The sequence below is a fragment of the Pseudorca crassidens genome, chromosome 19 (genome assembly GCF_039906515.1).
Source record: "Pseudorca crassidens isolate mPseCra1 chromosome 19, mPseCra1.hap1, whole genome shotgun sequence".
In the NCBI taxonomy this organism is placed as follows: domain Eukaryota; kingdom Metazoa; phylum Chordata; class Mammalia; order Artiodactyla; family Delphinidae; genus Pseudorca; species Pseudorca crassidens.
Window position 1 is genome coordinate 52,476,340 of NC_090314.1, and position 15,474 is coordinate 52,491,813.

General features: G+C 57.6%; 3 protein-coding genes and 1 long non-coding RNA gene across 6 annotated transcripts; 2 read left to right on the top strand and 2 right to left on the bottom strand.

The window, feature by feature from the left end:
* Positions 1 to 1,023: 1,023 nt before the first annotated feature.
* On the bottom strand, positions 1,024 to 1,902 carry NPB (neuropeptide B). Its single transcript, XM_067717534.1, is given in 3 exon segments — positions 1,024 to 1,529; positions 1,621 to 1,676; positions 1,679 to 1,902. Coding segments are annotated over 3 exon segments (372 nt in total). The 5' UTR covers positions 1,866 to 1,902; the 3' UTR covers positions 1,024 to 1,400.
* Positions 1,903 to 2,044: 142 nt separating this feature from the next.
* Positions 2,045 to 4,311, top strand: LOC137213113 (uncharacterized). The gene is made up of 2 exons (XR_010937789.1): positions 2,045 to 3,879; positions 4,001 to 4,311. It is a non-coding gene; the product is annotated as an uncharacterized lncRNA (long non-coding RNA).
* On the bottom strand, positions 4,118 to 8,973 carry ANAPC11 (anaphase promoting complex subunit 11). Of its 3 annotated transcripts, none has more exons than XM_067717532.1 (3): positions 8,835 to 8,973; positions 8,208 to 8,328; positions 4,118 to 4,465 (listed from the first exon to the last, which is right to left on the bottom strand). In XM_067717532.1, exons 2-3 carry the CDS (start codon positions 8,314 to 8,316, stop codon positions 4,320 to 4,322), a joined length of 255 nt encoding a protein of 84 aa, XP_067573633.1. In that variant the 5' UTR covers positions 8,317 to 8,328; positions 8,835 to 8,973; the 3' UTR covers positions 4,118 to 4,319. The 3 variants fall into 3 exon arrangements, with proteins under 3 accessions (XP_067573633.1, XP_067573632.1, XP_067573634.1); XM_067717531.1 differs by having other exon boundaries at positions 8,815 to 8,955; XM_067717533.1 differs by having other exon boundaries at positions 8,805 to 8,944.
* ALYREF (Aly/REF export factor) lies at positions 8,950 to 12,851 on the top strand. Its single transcript, XM_067717530.1, has 6 exons — positions 8,950 to 9,332; positions 9,792 to 9,923; positions 11,395 to 11,542; positions 12,116 to 12,179; positions 12,275 to 12,452; positions 12,546 to 12,851. The coding sequence occupies exons 1-6, from the start codon at positions 9,096 to 9,098 to the stop codon at positions 12,558 to 12,560; spliced, it is 774 nt and encodes a 257-aa protein (XP_067573631.1). The 5' UTR covers positions 8,950 to 9,095; the 3' UTR covers positions 12,561 to 12,851.
* The last annotated feature ends 2,623 nt before the right edge of the window (positions 12,852 to 15,474 follow it).

The following is a 15,474-nucleotide window of genomic DNA, read 5'->3' on the forward strand; positions in this document are numbered from 1 at the left end:
AGGATAGGCCAGAGGGTTCCTCTTGAGACTGGAGTCAGCCCTAGGCCTGCTGAGAAACCCCTGCTGGGTGGCACCGCAAGGTGAGGACTGGGGAGCAGTCCACAGCAGCAGTCAGGAAGCCCCAGGTGAGCCACGCACGGTTGGAGGAGACTCAGGGCCTGGGGGTCCAGGAGGTGGGCTCCTCCAGAGACTGGTCCACCAGGTGCAGCAGGATTGCGGGTTCCACCCCCAGCCTAAGTGGAGGGCCGGTGGGTCCAGCTGGCAAGGCCCCATGGGGGTGGGGGACACCACTGAGACAGGCTGCAGACCTCTGGGACCAGGGCTCAGGCCAAGGACTCAAGTCAACTTCATTGGGGGTGGGGAGGGCAAATCAACCTGCTAAGATGCCCACAAGTGAATTAGGGAATTAGCCTGAGTGTGAGGTGGGGGGAGGCTGGCACAAGGCAGCTGTGCTCAGGAGCTTTGGCCCTACACAGCCCCTCCCTCTTCAAGGTGGGGCAGCACCCATTGCTTTGGGGATATCTGCTTCCCTGTGGGTGTAGGGAGGGCTGAACAAAGAGTTCCCAGGCCTGGGAGGAGCCAGCTGCCTGACGTCAGATTCAGGACTCAGCTCCAGTGGCGCCCAGCTTTGTCATCCCCCTGGTGCAGCCCCTCCTGGTCCTGGAGCTGCACGTCTGGCTGCTTTCCCACTCCTGCTGGGCCCAGCCTATTCATTCACTTGGCACAAGTATTGTCCTGTGCTGTGTACTTTGAGGAATTTTGGGGGGCTCCAAGAAGAGTGACCCCAGAGCTGCCCTTCTGGTAAGGGAGATCTTTGGTCTCAAGAAACCTAGGATTTGAGGCAGGAGGGCCTCCCGGTGTGGAGTGTTCAGGGGAAGCTTTTGTAAGGCAGGACATTTGAGCTGGCCTAATAGACTTGATGGCTAGTGGGCGACCCAGGCACCACCTCCTGGGAGGATCCAGGAGCTGCGTGGACAAAGGCAGGGAGGTGTCGGGTAGGGGCTGGAGGTGGGGGACATGGAGAGCAGCCTTGCAGAGCCAGATGTGGGGCTCCAGAAGATGTCTGGGGCCGATACAGCTGGAGGTCCAGCAGCACTTTGCCAGCAGTGGGGCTTGGGAGCTCCTCTGCAGGTGTTTCCGTGAAGCCTGTTGGCCTAAGGGCCCTAGTTGCTGTCTGTGCTCCTAGGTGGCCAGAGTCCGGTTTGGAGATTCACAGGTACTTGCCCACTCCGTCTGCTGGGCCACCGGCCCCCCCAGAGGCTGCGAGTCTCATTTATTCATTAAGCCATTTACTATGGGGATGGGTGGGCGGTACTGGGTGCCATCTGGTGCCAGGGCAAGGGCAGGCCCCAGGGTGTGCCCGCGGGAGCCAGGCCAGGTCCACGTTCCGGGATCGGGGTTCACGTGCTAAGATAGTCCGCGGCGCGGAGTGACAGGAAGACGTCGGCCTTGCACTGGAACATGGCTCGGCCGTCGGGGAGCCGCTCGCAGCTCTGCAGGTTCCGGGTAACGTCCTCGACGCACACGGCCTGGGGGCGGGGGGAGGATGAGGGGGCGTCCGCACCCCTCCAGCGCCCCGCACCCTCCAGCGCCCCGCACCCTCCAGCGCCCAGTACTCACAAGGCTCCGCAGGCTGGGGCGCAGCTCCGGGAAAGGCGCCAGCCCGTCCCGGGGGTCCCGTGCCCACGGGGGGGCTCGGAGCGCCGCGCGTACGGCGACCTGCGGAAGCCGGACAACAGCCCCGCGGCGCAACCCACGGAGTAGTAGGCCGGCCCCGCCGCCTGCTTGTACCACGCGAGGCCGGGGGGCGCCAGCAGCAGGCACAGCGCCAAGGCGGCGGCCACCACTATCGCAAGCCCGGCCATGGGGACGCGGGCGGCGGCGGGCGGCGGGGCGCGAAACAGCAGCAACGGCGCCTTATATCTGCGGCTGGGCGGGGCGAGGTGCGAGGGCGGACGCCGGGACGCAGGGGCCTCCGCATCCCAGAGGGAGAAGCCCCATGGGGTCAGCGCCTATTGGGCACAGGGGCGCGCTGGAGGAACAGATCGTCGAGAGCTTGGTGGAGACGCCCCCTTCTCCCCCACCCCGGCCCACCTCCCCGTTTCTGACCCTGCCTGCTCTTACTGGGAGGCGGCCCCCAGGCCACTCCCACCAACCTTGGTCCCTCCTGGGTCTGGCCTCAGTGGGAGCGGGGGCAGCAGTGCTGCACTGAACCCTCAACCAGTCCGATGGCGCCCCAGCCCCGAGTCACCCCCGGAGGTCCCCAGCACTCATGAGGCTGGAGAGAGAGCCACTGGCTGCACTGTGCCCAGGGGACAAACGAGCAGTTCCCACCCTAAAGGGGAACTGACCAGAGGACAAGGGCTTCTTGAGGAGGCAGGGAAGTCTGGGAGGGCCTGGGGCCAGAAGTCAGTTTCAACAACTGGTCTGGTCCTCAGAGCTGATGGCAGGACAGGCAGAATGGCTCACAGGAGAGATGAGGGGAAGCCAGGGGAGAGCATTTGCAAAGGCAGGTGCTGTGATCCTGTGCCACCATGGCGGAAAGAGAGCTGAGGTTATGGGATCCTGAGAGGACCTGGTGTGGCCCCTGAGCTTCCCGGGAGAGGGCAGATGGCTGGACTCTGGGTGTGTGCAGGGCCTGGCAGGCAGCTGTGTGTCCAGCTCAAGGGGACCAAGCAGGCCCTGGAAGGACTGGGCTGGAACCCAGGAAAGAGTGGAGAGGAGCCCACCCGGCAGGGAAGGGGCAGTGGCCTGCCAGGAGGACCATGTGACCTGTGGCAAGCTGTGGACCCCTCTGGGGTGAGTGCACCTGTCCCAGTGCAGGAAGGCTAAAAGCCTGGAGGCTGGGCTCAGGGTCTGGCACGCCAGGCATGTGGGTACTTCCTGTCACAGGAGAGCATTCCCCAGGGAAGGAAGGACTTCAGGGAGGGGAGGCGGACTGGGGGTAGGCCAGATGGAGGCCAGGCCCTGCAGTGGGACCCTCTACAGTTGCCACAGCCCACTTCTCAGTGAGGGCTGGTCTTCCTACTGGTCTGTGAGCTCCTTGGTGACCCTGCATCCAGACAGTGTAGACAGGCCCCTAGAGTAGAGCTGCTGCCTAGAAACTGGCAGCTAAGTAGGAGCACCCAGGAGGCTGAACCCAAGGGTCCAAGATGGAGGGCACACAGCAGGTGACGTCAGCCATTAGGCTTGCTCAGCCACCCGTCCTCCTGCTTACACTTTCCAAACATCCTGGCCACGTGCCTTCCCAGGACAGACACCAGCACAAGGGCCCTGGCAGTTGGGTTTCTGGGCAAGGAGCACATGACCTCCAGGTTCTGTGAGGGCTTCCTTTCCTCTGGGCACAATGTTCAGATGGGAAGCATGGTACCACATGGGTGACCATGCACTGCCCAGTCTTCTCGCCTGGGGACTGGGGACAGGTAGAGTAGCATAAACGTGCTCAGCAACCAGCTACAGGACAGTGGCCCCGAGGGGAGAGGTCATCGAGAATAGACTGGAAGGAGCCAGTGCTCACAAGACATGCAGCCTGCAGCGGTCTCCACCCAGAAGCTGCACAAGACCATTAGGTCTGGGATCGCTGCCCCCCAGGGGCCACCACCCCATGGGAGCTGTGGTGGAACAGAAGTGCTCAAAGATGGCCCAACGGCTGTCCTTCCCTAGGAAGGGAGACCCTCAGACACCTGCGGACACATCCTAACGTCAAGGACATCAGCCCTGACAAGGAGCTGGCTTTCAGTTGGAGCAGGGGAGAAAGGGATCAAGAAAAGCCATCACAGCTGCCTCAGCAGAGCCGGTTCAGCACCACCAGCACCTGCTCAGGGAAGGCCCACCGGCAGGAGGAACCAAAGCAGTGGCCACCAGCTGTGTCCTGCCAGGGTCCTAACGACCAGCCTGAAGAGTAGTCCCCAGGCCTCCGCACGGCTAGTCTCTTCAAGCCGCTGAGCCCGTCCCTCCTACCCCGGCTCCTCCGGCTGATCCCAAGCTCCTTCTCCTCCAGGGGATGTGACTCAGGGCCTCGTGGAAACACATCGAGATGTTTATTCATGAGAGTTTTCATTTCGGCGCACACCAAGACAGCCTCAGCACCAAGAAAACAAGCAACAGGAGGCCTCTGGCCAGGCTCATGTGGTTTAATGAGTTTTACTTATTGGATAAAAGCGTCAGTGTTGTGATGGAAAAAAACAAACGCAGCTCCAGTCCTCGTTTCAACCCTGTCACAGCCCAAAGGGGACTGTCCCAGTGGAAACCATGGCCACCCAGAGCCAATGTGGGGGTGGGGCCGTCTCAGGGCGAGGGAGGAGTAAGGCAGCGCAGCCTCACTCCTTGAACTTCCACTCCTGGCGGCACATGGGGCAGTGCTGCTGCACCTGCTGCGCATTGAGCCACTTGAGGATGCAGTGCATGTGGAAGCAGTGCGAGCACTGGCCCCACACCAGCGGGCAGTCGTCACCTGGCACCTTGCCTGCGGGTGGGATGAGAGGACTAGTGAGTCACAGAGCTCGGGACAAGCCAGGTGGGGGATGTGCACCCAGCGTGGCCTTGTGTCTTAGAGAGGACAGGTTTCAGGAGTGAAACCACAGATTCTGCCGTGCAGCTGCCCCAGGTAAACATCTGCAAAGCCCACCCAGGCTGCTCCTGCTTCCACTCTCCCCTCGCAAGGGGGAGCAGCTCAGGGAGCTCAGCGGCAGGAAGAGCTCTGGCCTCCCAGGGGCTGGGCCCATCTGCAGACACACCACAGCTCTGCCACTAACACCTGGCACCTGTGATGCCAAGAAGGTTACATCAGTGTGTCAAGGAGCCTGCAGAGGTGACCCGCCTCTGAGCGGTGAACTATTCCTCTTGATCAAGGTGAGGTGGGCTGGGGCCTTGGGACCTAGATGGCTCCTTCCTTAGGCAGCAGGGACCCAGTGCAGTACCAGGGAGTGGGCTGGTGGCAGCTGGGAGTGATACAGCACTACCTTCCATTTCCTCTCCATTTCTAGCCTAAAAGGATCCTACCTCCAAGGCCCAGGGCACCTGCTGCTGGCACTCCACCCCACACACCTGGAAATGCTACCTCTGTGGAGAGGGCCTGGCACAGAGAGGACACGCTACACTGCCTGTCATCAAGAGAAACTAGCCTCTCTCTGATTTTCAAGAATCTAGAAAACCCCATCACGCAGCTGGTGCCAGTAGAGCACAATGGCCTCCCCCAGCCATCACGCAGCTGGTGCCAGCAGAGCACAGTGGCCTCCCCCAGCCTCGAGTCAGGTCCCCATGGGCATTAAGGAGCTGCAGCTTGCTTTCTCCACCCTCTCTTAGGGGTGTCATTCCCCCAATCATTGCCCTGGGGGCCCTTCACGCCTATCAAACACGAGCTGTATCCAGATGTCACTAGCACATAAACACGGTGGACCAGCCGGACAAGCCAGGGTGAACAGGGTACATCCTGTCCACGAAGTGGTTCCTAAGTGCAGGGCTGAACCCCTGTGACCACAGGGCTGGGCTGGTCACCTGTGGTCCTGGTCCTCACTCTTGACACCAAACACAGGGACAGTTGACTGTACGATGCGTTAAAGAGATAACACCATGGCTGAGCCACATGACAATGCTCTCAAAACCTCATGTAGCACCTGCTCCGAGCTGCACAAGGGGCTGGGAACCTGGCCTGTGCTCTCATCCAACCTCACGGTGCTCCCGCAGCCTCCGTCACCCGACCTGACAGACAGGAGGCCAGGGCCACACGACTCACGAAGGCAGATGCCACTGCCTGAAGGGACCAGGAGGCTGGTATGGGTGCCAGGTCTTAAATATCCTTCAATGTCTGCTGAAAACACTCAGCTCCTTCCCAATTCGCAAGCAGCCCCTGCCCCACAGTGGTACCTAAACCCCACGGAGCCAGAAGGGATGGGCACTTCCATCTTTCTACTCTTTGGTTTGGGGCAGTGTTCCTCAATCTTTTAAAAAAATCCTTTCAATAACGAAACGCCACACCCTTTCTGAAACTTTTATGACAAAACAAACAGAAAATAATTTACTTGGCAAATACAAAACGATCTAACTCACTCTGCTTCCCAGGCCAGGAGGGTGGGGTGAGTAGGACTCTGTGCCAGGAACCCACAGAGTGTGACACCTGATTTATATTGGTTCCCACCCACCCAGGGTCTTTCCAACCTCAGCAGAACTATGCTTGGAATCACCCCTAACACATTAGTCCCTACAAACAGAGTCTGGAAGAGGGTGAGCAGGGGCCAGCCAACCTATTGGTGGGGGTACCCAGCCATCCTGTCCGTTTGAGGGAGGGCTCCTGGAGGCAGCCCGCCGGGGCATCTGACAGCACAAGTGCAAGCCGACAGTGACTCATGCCAGTGCCGGTGGAATCTTCTTAACAAGAATTTCACTCCCAAAACCCAGGGACGAGGAGCAGATTTATGACAGCCTGAGTCACTCTGGATTCTCCATAGGAGTTCCATTTCAGCAGAGAGAAACCCAGTGTCACTTGATCTGTATAGAAAGCGCCCTGGCCTAGCCAAACACTTTGCTCATTACAACTGGCTCACTCTAACCTCATAACCAGCAGGTCCAAAGTTCAGACTCTTAAACCCCCTCTTCCTAGCAGCCAGCACACGTGAGCAAGCACCGCACACTGGGATGCGGCCCCTGGTGCCATCTCAGACACAAAGGCTCGCTGGCCCACATTAGGCCGAGGGAATGGCCACATAAATGCTTCCGAGGACTTTTCTGTTCAGAGGTCACAATCTGCTGCTGAGGAAGTTGCAAGTACCTACCCACAGCCTGTGCTGTACCCTTAGGAAGGGTGGTTTTAAATGGATTAAACCAAGCCAGACTTTGTGCTTCTACTTTCCTTCCCTGTTATGTAAAACCTCATCAAGTAGAGCCAATCACTGACTTCCCAAGATTATATCCCACCTGTTTGATTAAATCAGGATAGATTAGCCCCTGAGTGATGACATTTCCTCTCAGGAGATGTAAAGATTAAGACTAAGATAAAATGATATTTGCACTACAATTCAATAATTTCAATTTCATGGTAAGAAGCAAAAACCTATGATTATTCCAATGCTCACAGCCCCACAGTGACAGGCCTGGTCACTGACTTCTCATCAGTCCCCAAGTCCCACTTCTCTCTTGGGACCACCCTTGTCCCCTAGGCAAAGCCTCAGATCCTTTCAGTTGGGTCTGACTAAAAACTAAATTCACTGGTGCAAAAATCTGCTTCTGACCCAAATATATAACCAAACACTTTCACTTCACAGAATACAGTGGGGACAAAGGAACAATGCAAAAGACACCACCAAGAAGAAATCTGATAAAACCCGAGCGCAGGCATTCTGCAAGACAACACTTTCTGAAATAATTAGATGTCTTTTTTAAAAAGGGACAGAGAACTCGAAACAGAACTGCTCTAGATTAAGTAGCGAAGGAACAAAGTGATCACACGTTGGGTCCTGGCTCACCCCACCCAATAATAAAAAGACATTTGGGGGGCTTCCCCGGTGGTGCAGTGGTTGAGAGTCCGCCTGCCGATGCAGGGGACACGGGTTCGTGCCCCGGTCCGGGAGGATCCCACATGCCGCGGAGCGGCTGGGCCCGTGAGCCATGGCCGCTGAGCCTGTGCTCCTCAACGGGAGAGGCCACAACAGTGAGAGGCCCGCGTACCGCAAAAAAAAGACATTTGGAAACAACTAAAGAAATCTGAATAAGGACTAGGAATGAGGGGCAACAGTAAAGAACTATCGTCATGTTATCTGATGTGACAACAGTGGTGGGTAAAAGTCAGCACTACATTTAGAGACGCAGCTGAAGTGAGTGGGGTGAGGCTTCACATCTAGCATTAACTTTAAAACATCTGGGCAAAAACAAATATAGACACATGTTACTCACTGCTCTATGTGCTGCATGGGGGATGACCTTATTACATTACGTTTTTGTGTTCGCTTGAGAATTTTCAAATAAAAGGTTTTAACACAACTTTTTGTTCCACGTGTCTCATAGCGACTTCCATCAGGATAGGAAGCTGTGCTCTTTTTCTTACAAAACTTTTGACGGGGTCTTTGTACAAATATGGGCCCAAATAGCCTGGCTTTTCTCTTTTCCTGGGGAAAAGAAACCAAACCCTAGGGACGCTGCGCAGGTATTTCTAGGGACACGTCAAGGCCGAAGGGTAGGCAAAGCTCGAGAGAGAGCGGGCAGGGTGCACTCACAGTCCGGGCAACAGCCATTGAAGGCCATCCGGCAGATGCCGCAGTTCTCGTCGTTGGCCACCCAGAGCCAAGTGGCCACACCGTTCCAGCACTTGATCTTCACCTTCATGGCGCGGGAAGCCTGCGGGGAGGAAAGAGACCACGAGGCTCCGTTGAGTACGCGGAGCTACAGCACTTGTGAGCCAAAGAAGGAGTGCCGCCCCGAGCCAGAGGGTCAGCGCAGGCAGGAGTCGCCGCCGAAGGGCAGCACAAGCTGTCTACAAGGGTGCTGGGGCTGGGACCGACTCCTCGGGAGACCAGGACGCTCAAGGCGTCTGGCAACACCGCACTTCTGCGCGGGCGTCCAGAGAAAGGCGCGTCGGATTCCGTTAACAATTGCAAAAACGTGCTCTGCGCAACTTCTGAAAGGGACATGACTGACGGGGTGAGAGATGGAGACCCACGCCCGCTCCCTACGAGGTCACGCCGTAACAACCCCGGGCCAGGTCGCGCAAGCCGCACCCGCTCCCCGCTGCGGGACTAGGGTGCGGGGTCTGGGAGCGGTGGGGGAGGGGCAAGGGAGGGTCGGCACGCCCGGCCCCGCCCCAACGGCCTCACCCCCGCCGACCTAATCGCGCGCCGCCCCACCCGCTTTCAGTTGGCAGCGCCGGCGCCGCGCGGGAAGGTATGTAAACGACTGCGGCCGCGGCCCGGCAATTCTCAGCGGCGCCTGCCGAGCCCCTTGGCCCAGCGCGCACGCGCCGCCTCGCTCCTTGCCGACGCCACCGACCCACAGCCAATCCACGGCCGCTCCGAGGACGCGGCACCGGAAAACCCCGGGCGGCGCAGGAAGTGACGTGCCGACGTGCTGACGCGCGGGCTCGAGCCGAGGCCGATTCCGCGCCCGCCATGGCCGACAAAATGGATATGTCTCTGGACGACATCATTAAACTGAACCGGAGCCAGCGAGGCGGCCGCGGCGGGGGCAGGGGCCGCGGCCGGGCCGGCTCCCAGGGCGGCCGCGGAGGCGGGGCGCAGGCCGCAGCGCGAGTGAACCGAGGCGGCGGACCCATTCGGAACCGGCCGGCCATCGCCCGCGGCGCGGCGGGCGGCGGCGGCAGAAACCGGCCGGCGCCCTACAGCAGGGTGAGTGCGGAGGCCGGGTGGCGGGCCGCGGCAGGGGAACGGGCCGGCGGCGCGGCGCCGGGGCGGGCAGCCAGCCGGCCAACCGGGCTGGAGGGCGAGGGCGCCGGCCGGCCGAGCGGACGGGGAGGTCGCGCGCCGGCCGGGCTCCAAGGCGGAGACCCCGGCGGCCTTTGTCTTGGTTGGGCGCCTGGCCTCATGGCGCCGGGGGCCGAAGGGCCGTTGGCGCGACCGCCCGGGAGATGGGAAGTTAGGTGGAGGGAAGTGAAAAGTTGCGGGACGTGTGGCCCCGACGGTCGGCTGCGGCCTGGAGTGGGCGGGAAGCGGGGGCTGCGGGTCCCTCTACGCGCCTTCCTCCCTGCCGTGATGGGGGAGGGTCTTGCTATGGCCGTGAGGTCGAGGGCTAGCCCTGGAGTGAGATTCACGGGTCTCTTTCTGTTCTTATCTTTACTTTTTATTTAGCCGAAACAACTTCCTGACAAATGGCAACATGACCTTTTCGATAGCGGTTTTGGGGGTGGTGCCGGCGTGGAGACCGGTGGGAAACTGCTGGTGTCAAATCTGGATTTTGGAGTGTCTGACGCTGATATTCAGGTAAGGGACTGGAGCTTCTCGGTGGGCAGGTTACCCCGCACGGAATTGATTGTGGTGTTTGGGACGTAGCCCTGAATCCCCACCCACCTTAGGACAGTGAGCCCTCCCAGGCACCCAAGGGCTAGCCACTGTGCCCTGTAAGGGGCTCCAGGAATGCAAAGGAGAGGTCAAGCTAGAGTTGAAAGTCTGACCAGTGGGTCAGTTTGTGCTGGAAGACAGGCCCCCAGCTTAGTCTGAGGAGCCGCTGCTCTTCGTTACTAAGACGTGTTCGTTCTGTGGATGAAGGCCCTTCGCCTAAGCTTTTCTAACAGAAGCTTGGTTGAATGTGTGTTGTTTCTGTGTTATTGAAAAAACTAGGCTATTTGCCTTCTTTACTTTGTGCCTGTTTTAACGGTTTGTTGGGAGGAGAAAGCCTTTCATTTGTAGAACTGACAAAGCACAGAAGCAGGATGGTGCCAGCATCACTTTGGCTCCATTTGCCTTAAGGCCTATGTTTTATATGGAATTTTGTTCCCTGTTTTATTCTCACTTATTTTCACTTCCTGGGTTTTGTTAGTGGCATAATTCTCGAACTCATCTTTGGTTGAAGCCTCCTTTTCTTCTTTCTTTTCTTTTTTTTTCTTTCTTTTTTTTCTTTGATTGAACCCCAAAGACATTTAAATTTGCTTTCTATAATGATATCTTGGGGGTCAGTCCAGGAGATGGCTGGGTCAGGGTACTGGGCCTTCCTGGGTTCAATTTCCCAGAGCCCAGCCACTTTACTTTACCGTGGGAGGACAGAGCAAGGCCGGTGAGCACTCACAGTGTCTCAACACTTTTTTTAAGGTGGTTTCTGGCATCCACTGGAAACCGCTTTTGGTGAACTCCACTTCCCGCTGTGTGCCTGCGGCCGGAGTAGCCCCACACTCTTGGGTTCCCTCTCCAACTCCCAGCCTGCCTGAGGTCAGGGCAGTTTCCATGGCAGCGCTTGACTTCAGGCTTTGCGGCAGGCTTGAGTAGGAGGAGAGGGAAAGGTGAGCCAGAATCTGCCCTGGGGGAGGGGCTGGGTCAGGGCTCCCAGTCAGCGGGCCCTTGGAGCTGGTCCACAAATGGATAGAGCCCCTTGCTCTGTGATCTTGACCTTTGCTGCTTCTTGGCACAGTCCTTGAGTGTGTTGTAAATTTTCCTTTGTTGAAGAAGATAGTGACTTAATCTTGTGCCCTTCACTGGTGGGCTTTGTGATCCTTTACCTGCATCGTGGTGCAGATGTCAGGTCCCCAAGTGGGCAGGAGCCCTCGGGCCCAGCTGCTCTTGGAAATTGTTGTCCCACCTGTCCCATCCCATACCCCAGACCCTACTACCACTGCCCTGCCCCCAACATGTATGTCTGCCTCCCAGGGAAGTACCCCAAAGCAGTTCATACTTCCAGGGAGTGTCCCGGGGCGCCAGAAGAAAAACTGCTTTGCTGACAACTGCTCTTTCTGACTCTCAGGAACTCTTTGCTGAATTTGGAACTCTGAAGAAGGCGGCTGTGCACTACGACCGATCCGGCCGCAGTTTAGGAACAGCTGATGTGCACTTTGAGCGGAAGGCAGATGCACTAAAAGCTATGAAACAGTACAACGGTGTCCCTTTGGATGGTGCGTTTGGGATTGGCCCAGAAAGGCTGCAACACTGTAGGCAGTTTGTGGAGCCTGGGGCTGGCCCCAGCCCTGCAGGAGTAGGACCCCCTCTACCTGAGGACACTTTGCATTCGCCCCTTTGTCTCTCTCTTCCATTCTGCCACTTCTCATGCTGCCCCGTACATCTGGACCAACCTCTTGTGAACCCCCATCCAGCAAGCTACATTCCTCCCCTCCTTCAGCTCCTTCCGGAAGATTCACTTCTGTGAAGCCTTCTCAGAACCACCATAGTACACCTCTGAGTACCGGGCTGTAGTCGTAAAGACAAAGGTACTTTTCCGCTTGTGAGCACCCCGGACACCTGACAGACACCCACCTACACTGGGTGAGAAGGAGCAAGGAGGCGCTGGTGGGGCTGTCGTTGGCAACATTTCGTTCTCCCACCAGCATCTCCAGGCTGTTGCTCTTGTTGGGAGCATTGAGATGCACAGCGCCCCTTTCTAGTGCTTGCATGGAGGCCAGGGTGTGTGCCGCCAGCAGGCCTCAGAGCCCTCTTAACAGGAGCTGGTCCTCTTGTGTTCTCTGCCGCAGGCCGCCCCATGAACATTCAGCTCGTCACCTCACAGATTGACACACAGCGGAGACCTGCACAGAGGTGAGTTTGGGGCCTCTGGGCGGGGCTAGCCTGTGGGTGTCCACTTACCCCGCAGACCTTTCCAGGCACGTGAGCAAGTTCCCTTTTTTTGGTAGCATAAACAGAGGCGGGATGACTAGAAACCGTGGTTCGGGAGGTTTTGGTGGTGGCGGTGGCACCCGGAGAGGCACCCGTGGAGGCAGCCGGGGCAGAGGCAGAGGAACCGGCAGGAGTTCAAAGCAGCAGCTTTCTGCAGAGGAATTGGACGCCCAGCTGGATGCTTATAATGCAAGAGTAAGTCCCAGAGGAAGACTGGGTGGGGGCCGGTCAAAGACCAACTGGAGGAGGACCTCATTTTGAGCGAGAACCTCTCTTTCTCTGTTTCAGATGGACACCAGTTAAACAGACTGGCAAATCCGTGCATGGACCAGGACCCGGAAGTCTCGTCCGTGCTCCCTGGTGGGAGGGGTGACAGACTGGGGCTGTGTGGCCAATGATGGATTTGTTTCCTTTATGTTCTAAAATAGGATTTAAAATTCATGTAAAGGTTTCTTTTTTTTTTTCTTTTTTTTTTTTAATTCTGAAACACACCTGTTTTGTACTGAGTTATTTTTGGGATAAATTTTACTGGTTGTTGTTGTGGAGAAGGTGGTGTTTTCACCTTTGCCATAATAAAATAGAAATGTGTGTAGAGCTGGAACTGTTTAATTCATCTCACTCTTGGAGTCCTCACCTGGGCCAGAACTCTGGTGTGGTCTGGCGGGCAGGGGGGACACAGGATCTGAGAGGGAAATGGGGCAGGCCTGCCAGGCACGTGGCACTTGGCCTGCAGGTTGGAGTTAGTCCTGCAGGAGGATGGTGGCTGCCCCTCTCCCATCTCTGTTCCCGCAGATCCGAACTCCTTTCTCTCCACCCCCAACCCCGGTAGGTGGGAGGATGTGGAGCAGTGGTCCTCAGCCTGCAGCTGCCTGTGCACTGCCTGCACAGCCAGGTGAGGGGCGGGGTGGGGTGGGGCGGGGTGCCCTGTGTTTCTGCCAGATTTCATATGGCTTCTGGGTTGAACTGTTCCTTTCCTTCTGATGCTCTGGTTCTCAGAAATGTGATTTAGCAGTTCTGACTTTGCAACATAATCCCCTCATGTTTTTCGTCTTTTGTGTCATCAAGGAAGGAGCACTGTGTTAGGGTGTTTTCTTAGTTGCGTACTTGGTGATGTGGCTAGTGGGAGCTGCGGAAGAATATAACTTGATCTGCAGAGAACTGGAGGGGCTGGCAGACACGGGTGCCCATCTGGACCACTCCTGGGACAGACTAGAGCTGGACAGTGACATCACACGCTCGAACGCCGGTGACCTGCCGTGCAGTTTCTGTGGTTCAGGAGGGGCCGAGATCCCTGTGGAATGCAGGGCACGGACACCCCTTTGTGCCCCCTCTCCTGAGGGCATGCCTGTGAGCTACTCACAGGGTCCCGGTTCTGTGGCTCACAGGTACATTCCGGGGTGGGAGGGGCAACCTTTATCACCTGATGCTGGGTTGGTTAGAACATGGTGATAGCTTTTTGAGAATAGAGACTGTGGGGAGGGGTGGGTGGGGGCCTGCAGAATGGAGCTCAGAGTCACCCCAGCCTTATGGCAGCCATTGGTTCTTCCGGAGGCAGCTGCCATGGTCTGCAGCTCAGGAGGCTTTCAGGCTTCCATGTTTGGGATGGGGCTGGAGTGAGTCACGAGGAAGGGGTGTGATTAAGGGGTGGCCTTTTAACTGTCAGTTACCGAGCTATCACTGCAGATCCAGCGGCTGCCACTTGAGCTGCCTGAGCCATGTCAGGCGCTTAATGGAAAGATGGGTGAGGTGACTCATCCCTGCCCTCAGAGGAGCCCAGTCTAACAGGAAGGGATCGTCCAGGGCCTGGCTTTAGGTGCCATGGTCATGAGGGGTGGGTGTGGTAGAGGTTGGACCATCTGGGCAGAGCTGGGCAGCATCCCTGAGGAGGTGGCCTTGGGCTAAGCAGGCACGTTCCAGGCAAGGAGACTGCTTTCTGGATGTTGGGAGAGGCGGTAGGACATCTTGCTCTGCTCCGCCTGGAAGCTGAAGAGCACCTGATTGAAGGGTGCGCTGGGCCCAGGCCAGAGGCTGTAAATGGTGGGACTAGTGGCCCCTGGGATGGGGAGCCGTGGGCTGTTGGCTCAGGTGTTTGGAGCTAGTGATGGCCAGGATTTGGGGGCTTGTGGGGCATCGTGAGGAGTGGCCAAGGGGTGCTGCATGGGAGGAGGATGTCTTTAGTGAAGAGAAAGTTTCAGGAAGAAAGCAGGCCATGGACAGGGGCCGTGCTCAGTGGTGGGTCCAGGTGGGCAGAAACACCGGATGTGGGTAGGCGTCCAGATGTGGACCCAGACGAGGGTTGCTTTGAGCTGGATGTCTCTGACCTGGAAGTTGGCTTGGGGACACTAGCTGGAGGCGACAGGAGTAGGCAGGGGGTGATGTCATGGTTGCTGGAGGCCTGTGGTGGGGAGGCGACCGAGTCAAAAAGCCTGTGTTTTGGCAGGGAGCTGAGAGAAGCCTCCTCATCATTTTAATCCTCAGTCTTCTTATTTGTGAAATGGGAAACCCCACATTACTTCAAGGGCTGGAGGACCATGTGCTTTGCTGTTCACGTAGGGATACTCTCGGAAAGAAGGGACTGGTGAGTGTGCAGCGGCAGCTTCTGTGCTCCAAGGCGACTCAGGCTTCTGGTCACCTGAGGGCAGTGCTGGGTGTCCCTGTGATAGTCAGCACTTCCCCCAAAATACTGGTCGAATGAGTGAAAGGATGAAATAGACTTGGTGCTCTTGCACGTTTTCTCCTTCATGTTCTTTGCTCAGACGCTGGATTGCAGTCTCGCAGAACGGGTGGATGGGGCTGCCCCTCTTGCTGGGTCAGGCCCCCACTGGGATGTGCCCCAGCCCACCTCCCACCATGTGGTATGAGTGGAAAGCTCAGTGATTGGTCCAGGAGTGGCAACACGCCTCGCCTGGCTGGTCAGTTAGTCTTTAGGATTTTCAAAGGTGTTGAGAAGAATGCCAGCGCCAGGTAGGGTGGCACACCCACAGGGACTGGGGCTTCTGGGCTCTGATGGGATGCTCAGGTGGAGAGGAGCCACTCAGCTCCTGGGTGTGTTCCTGACATTTGCTTGGTTGAGCAAAGATACACGTGGTTTACAGAGCAACGTGGATAAGGAGGAACAGCCCTGTTCCTTGGCAGGTGATGGGAAACCCAGCAGGAGCCAAGGTGCCAGAGTCGTTGAACAGTTGTCACACTTAGACATGGTTTGAAATACCAGAAG

Coding starts and splice junctions, on each gene's coding strand:
- ANAPC11 (XM_067717532.1), bottom strand. CDS start 8,316: ATGAAGGTGAAGATCAAGTGCTGGAACGGTGTGGCCACTTGGCTCTGG. Junction 4,466..8,207: donor CAATGGCTGTTGCCCGGACT/GTGAGTGCACCC, acceptor TCCCACCCGCAG/GCAAGGTGCCAGGTGACGAC.
- ALYREF (XM_067717530.1), top strand. CDS start 9,096: ATGGCCGACAAAATGGATATGTCTCTGGACGACATCATTAAACTGAAC. Junction 9,924..11,394: donor TGTCTGACGCTGATATTCAG/GTAAGGGACTGG, acceptor TCTGACTCTCAG/GAACTCTTTGCTGAATTTGG. Junction 12,180..12,274: donor CAGCGGAGACCTGCACAGAG/GTGAGTTTGGGG, acceptor TTTTTTTGGTAG/CATAAACAGAGGCGGGATGA.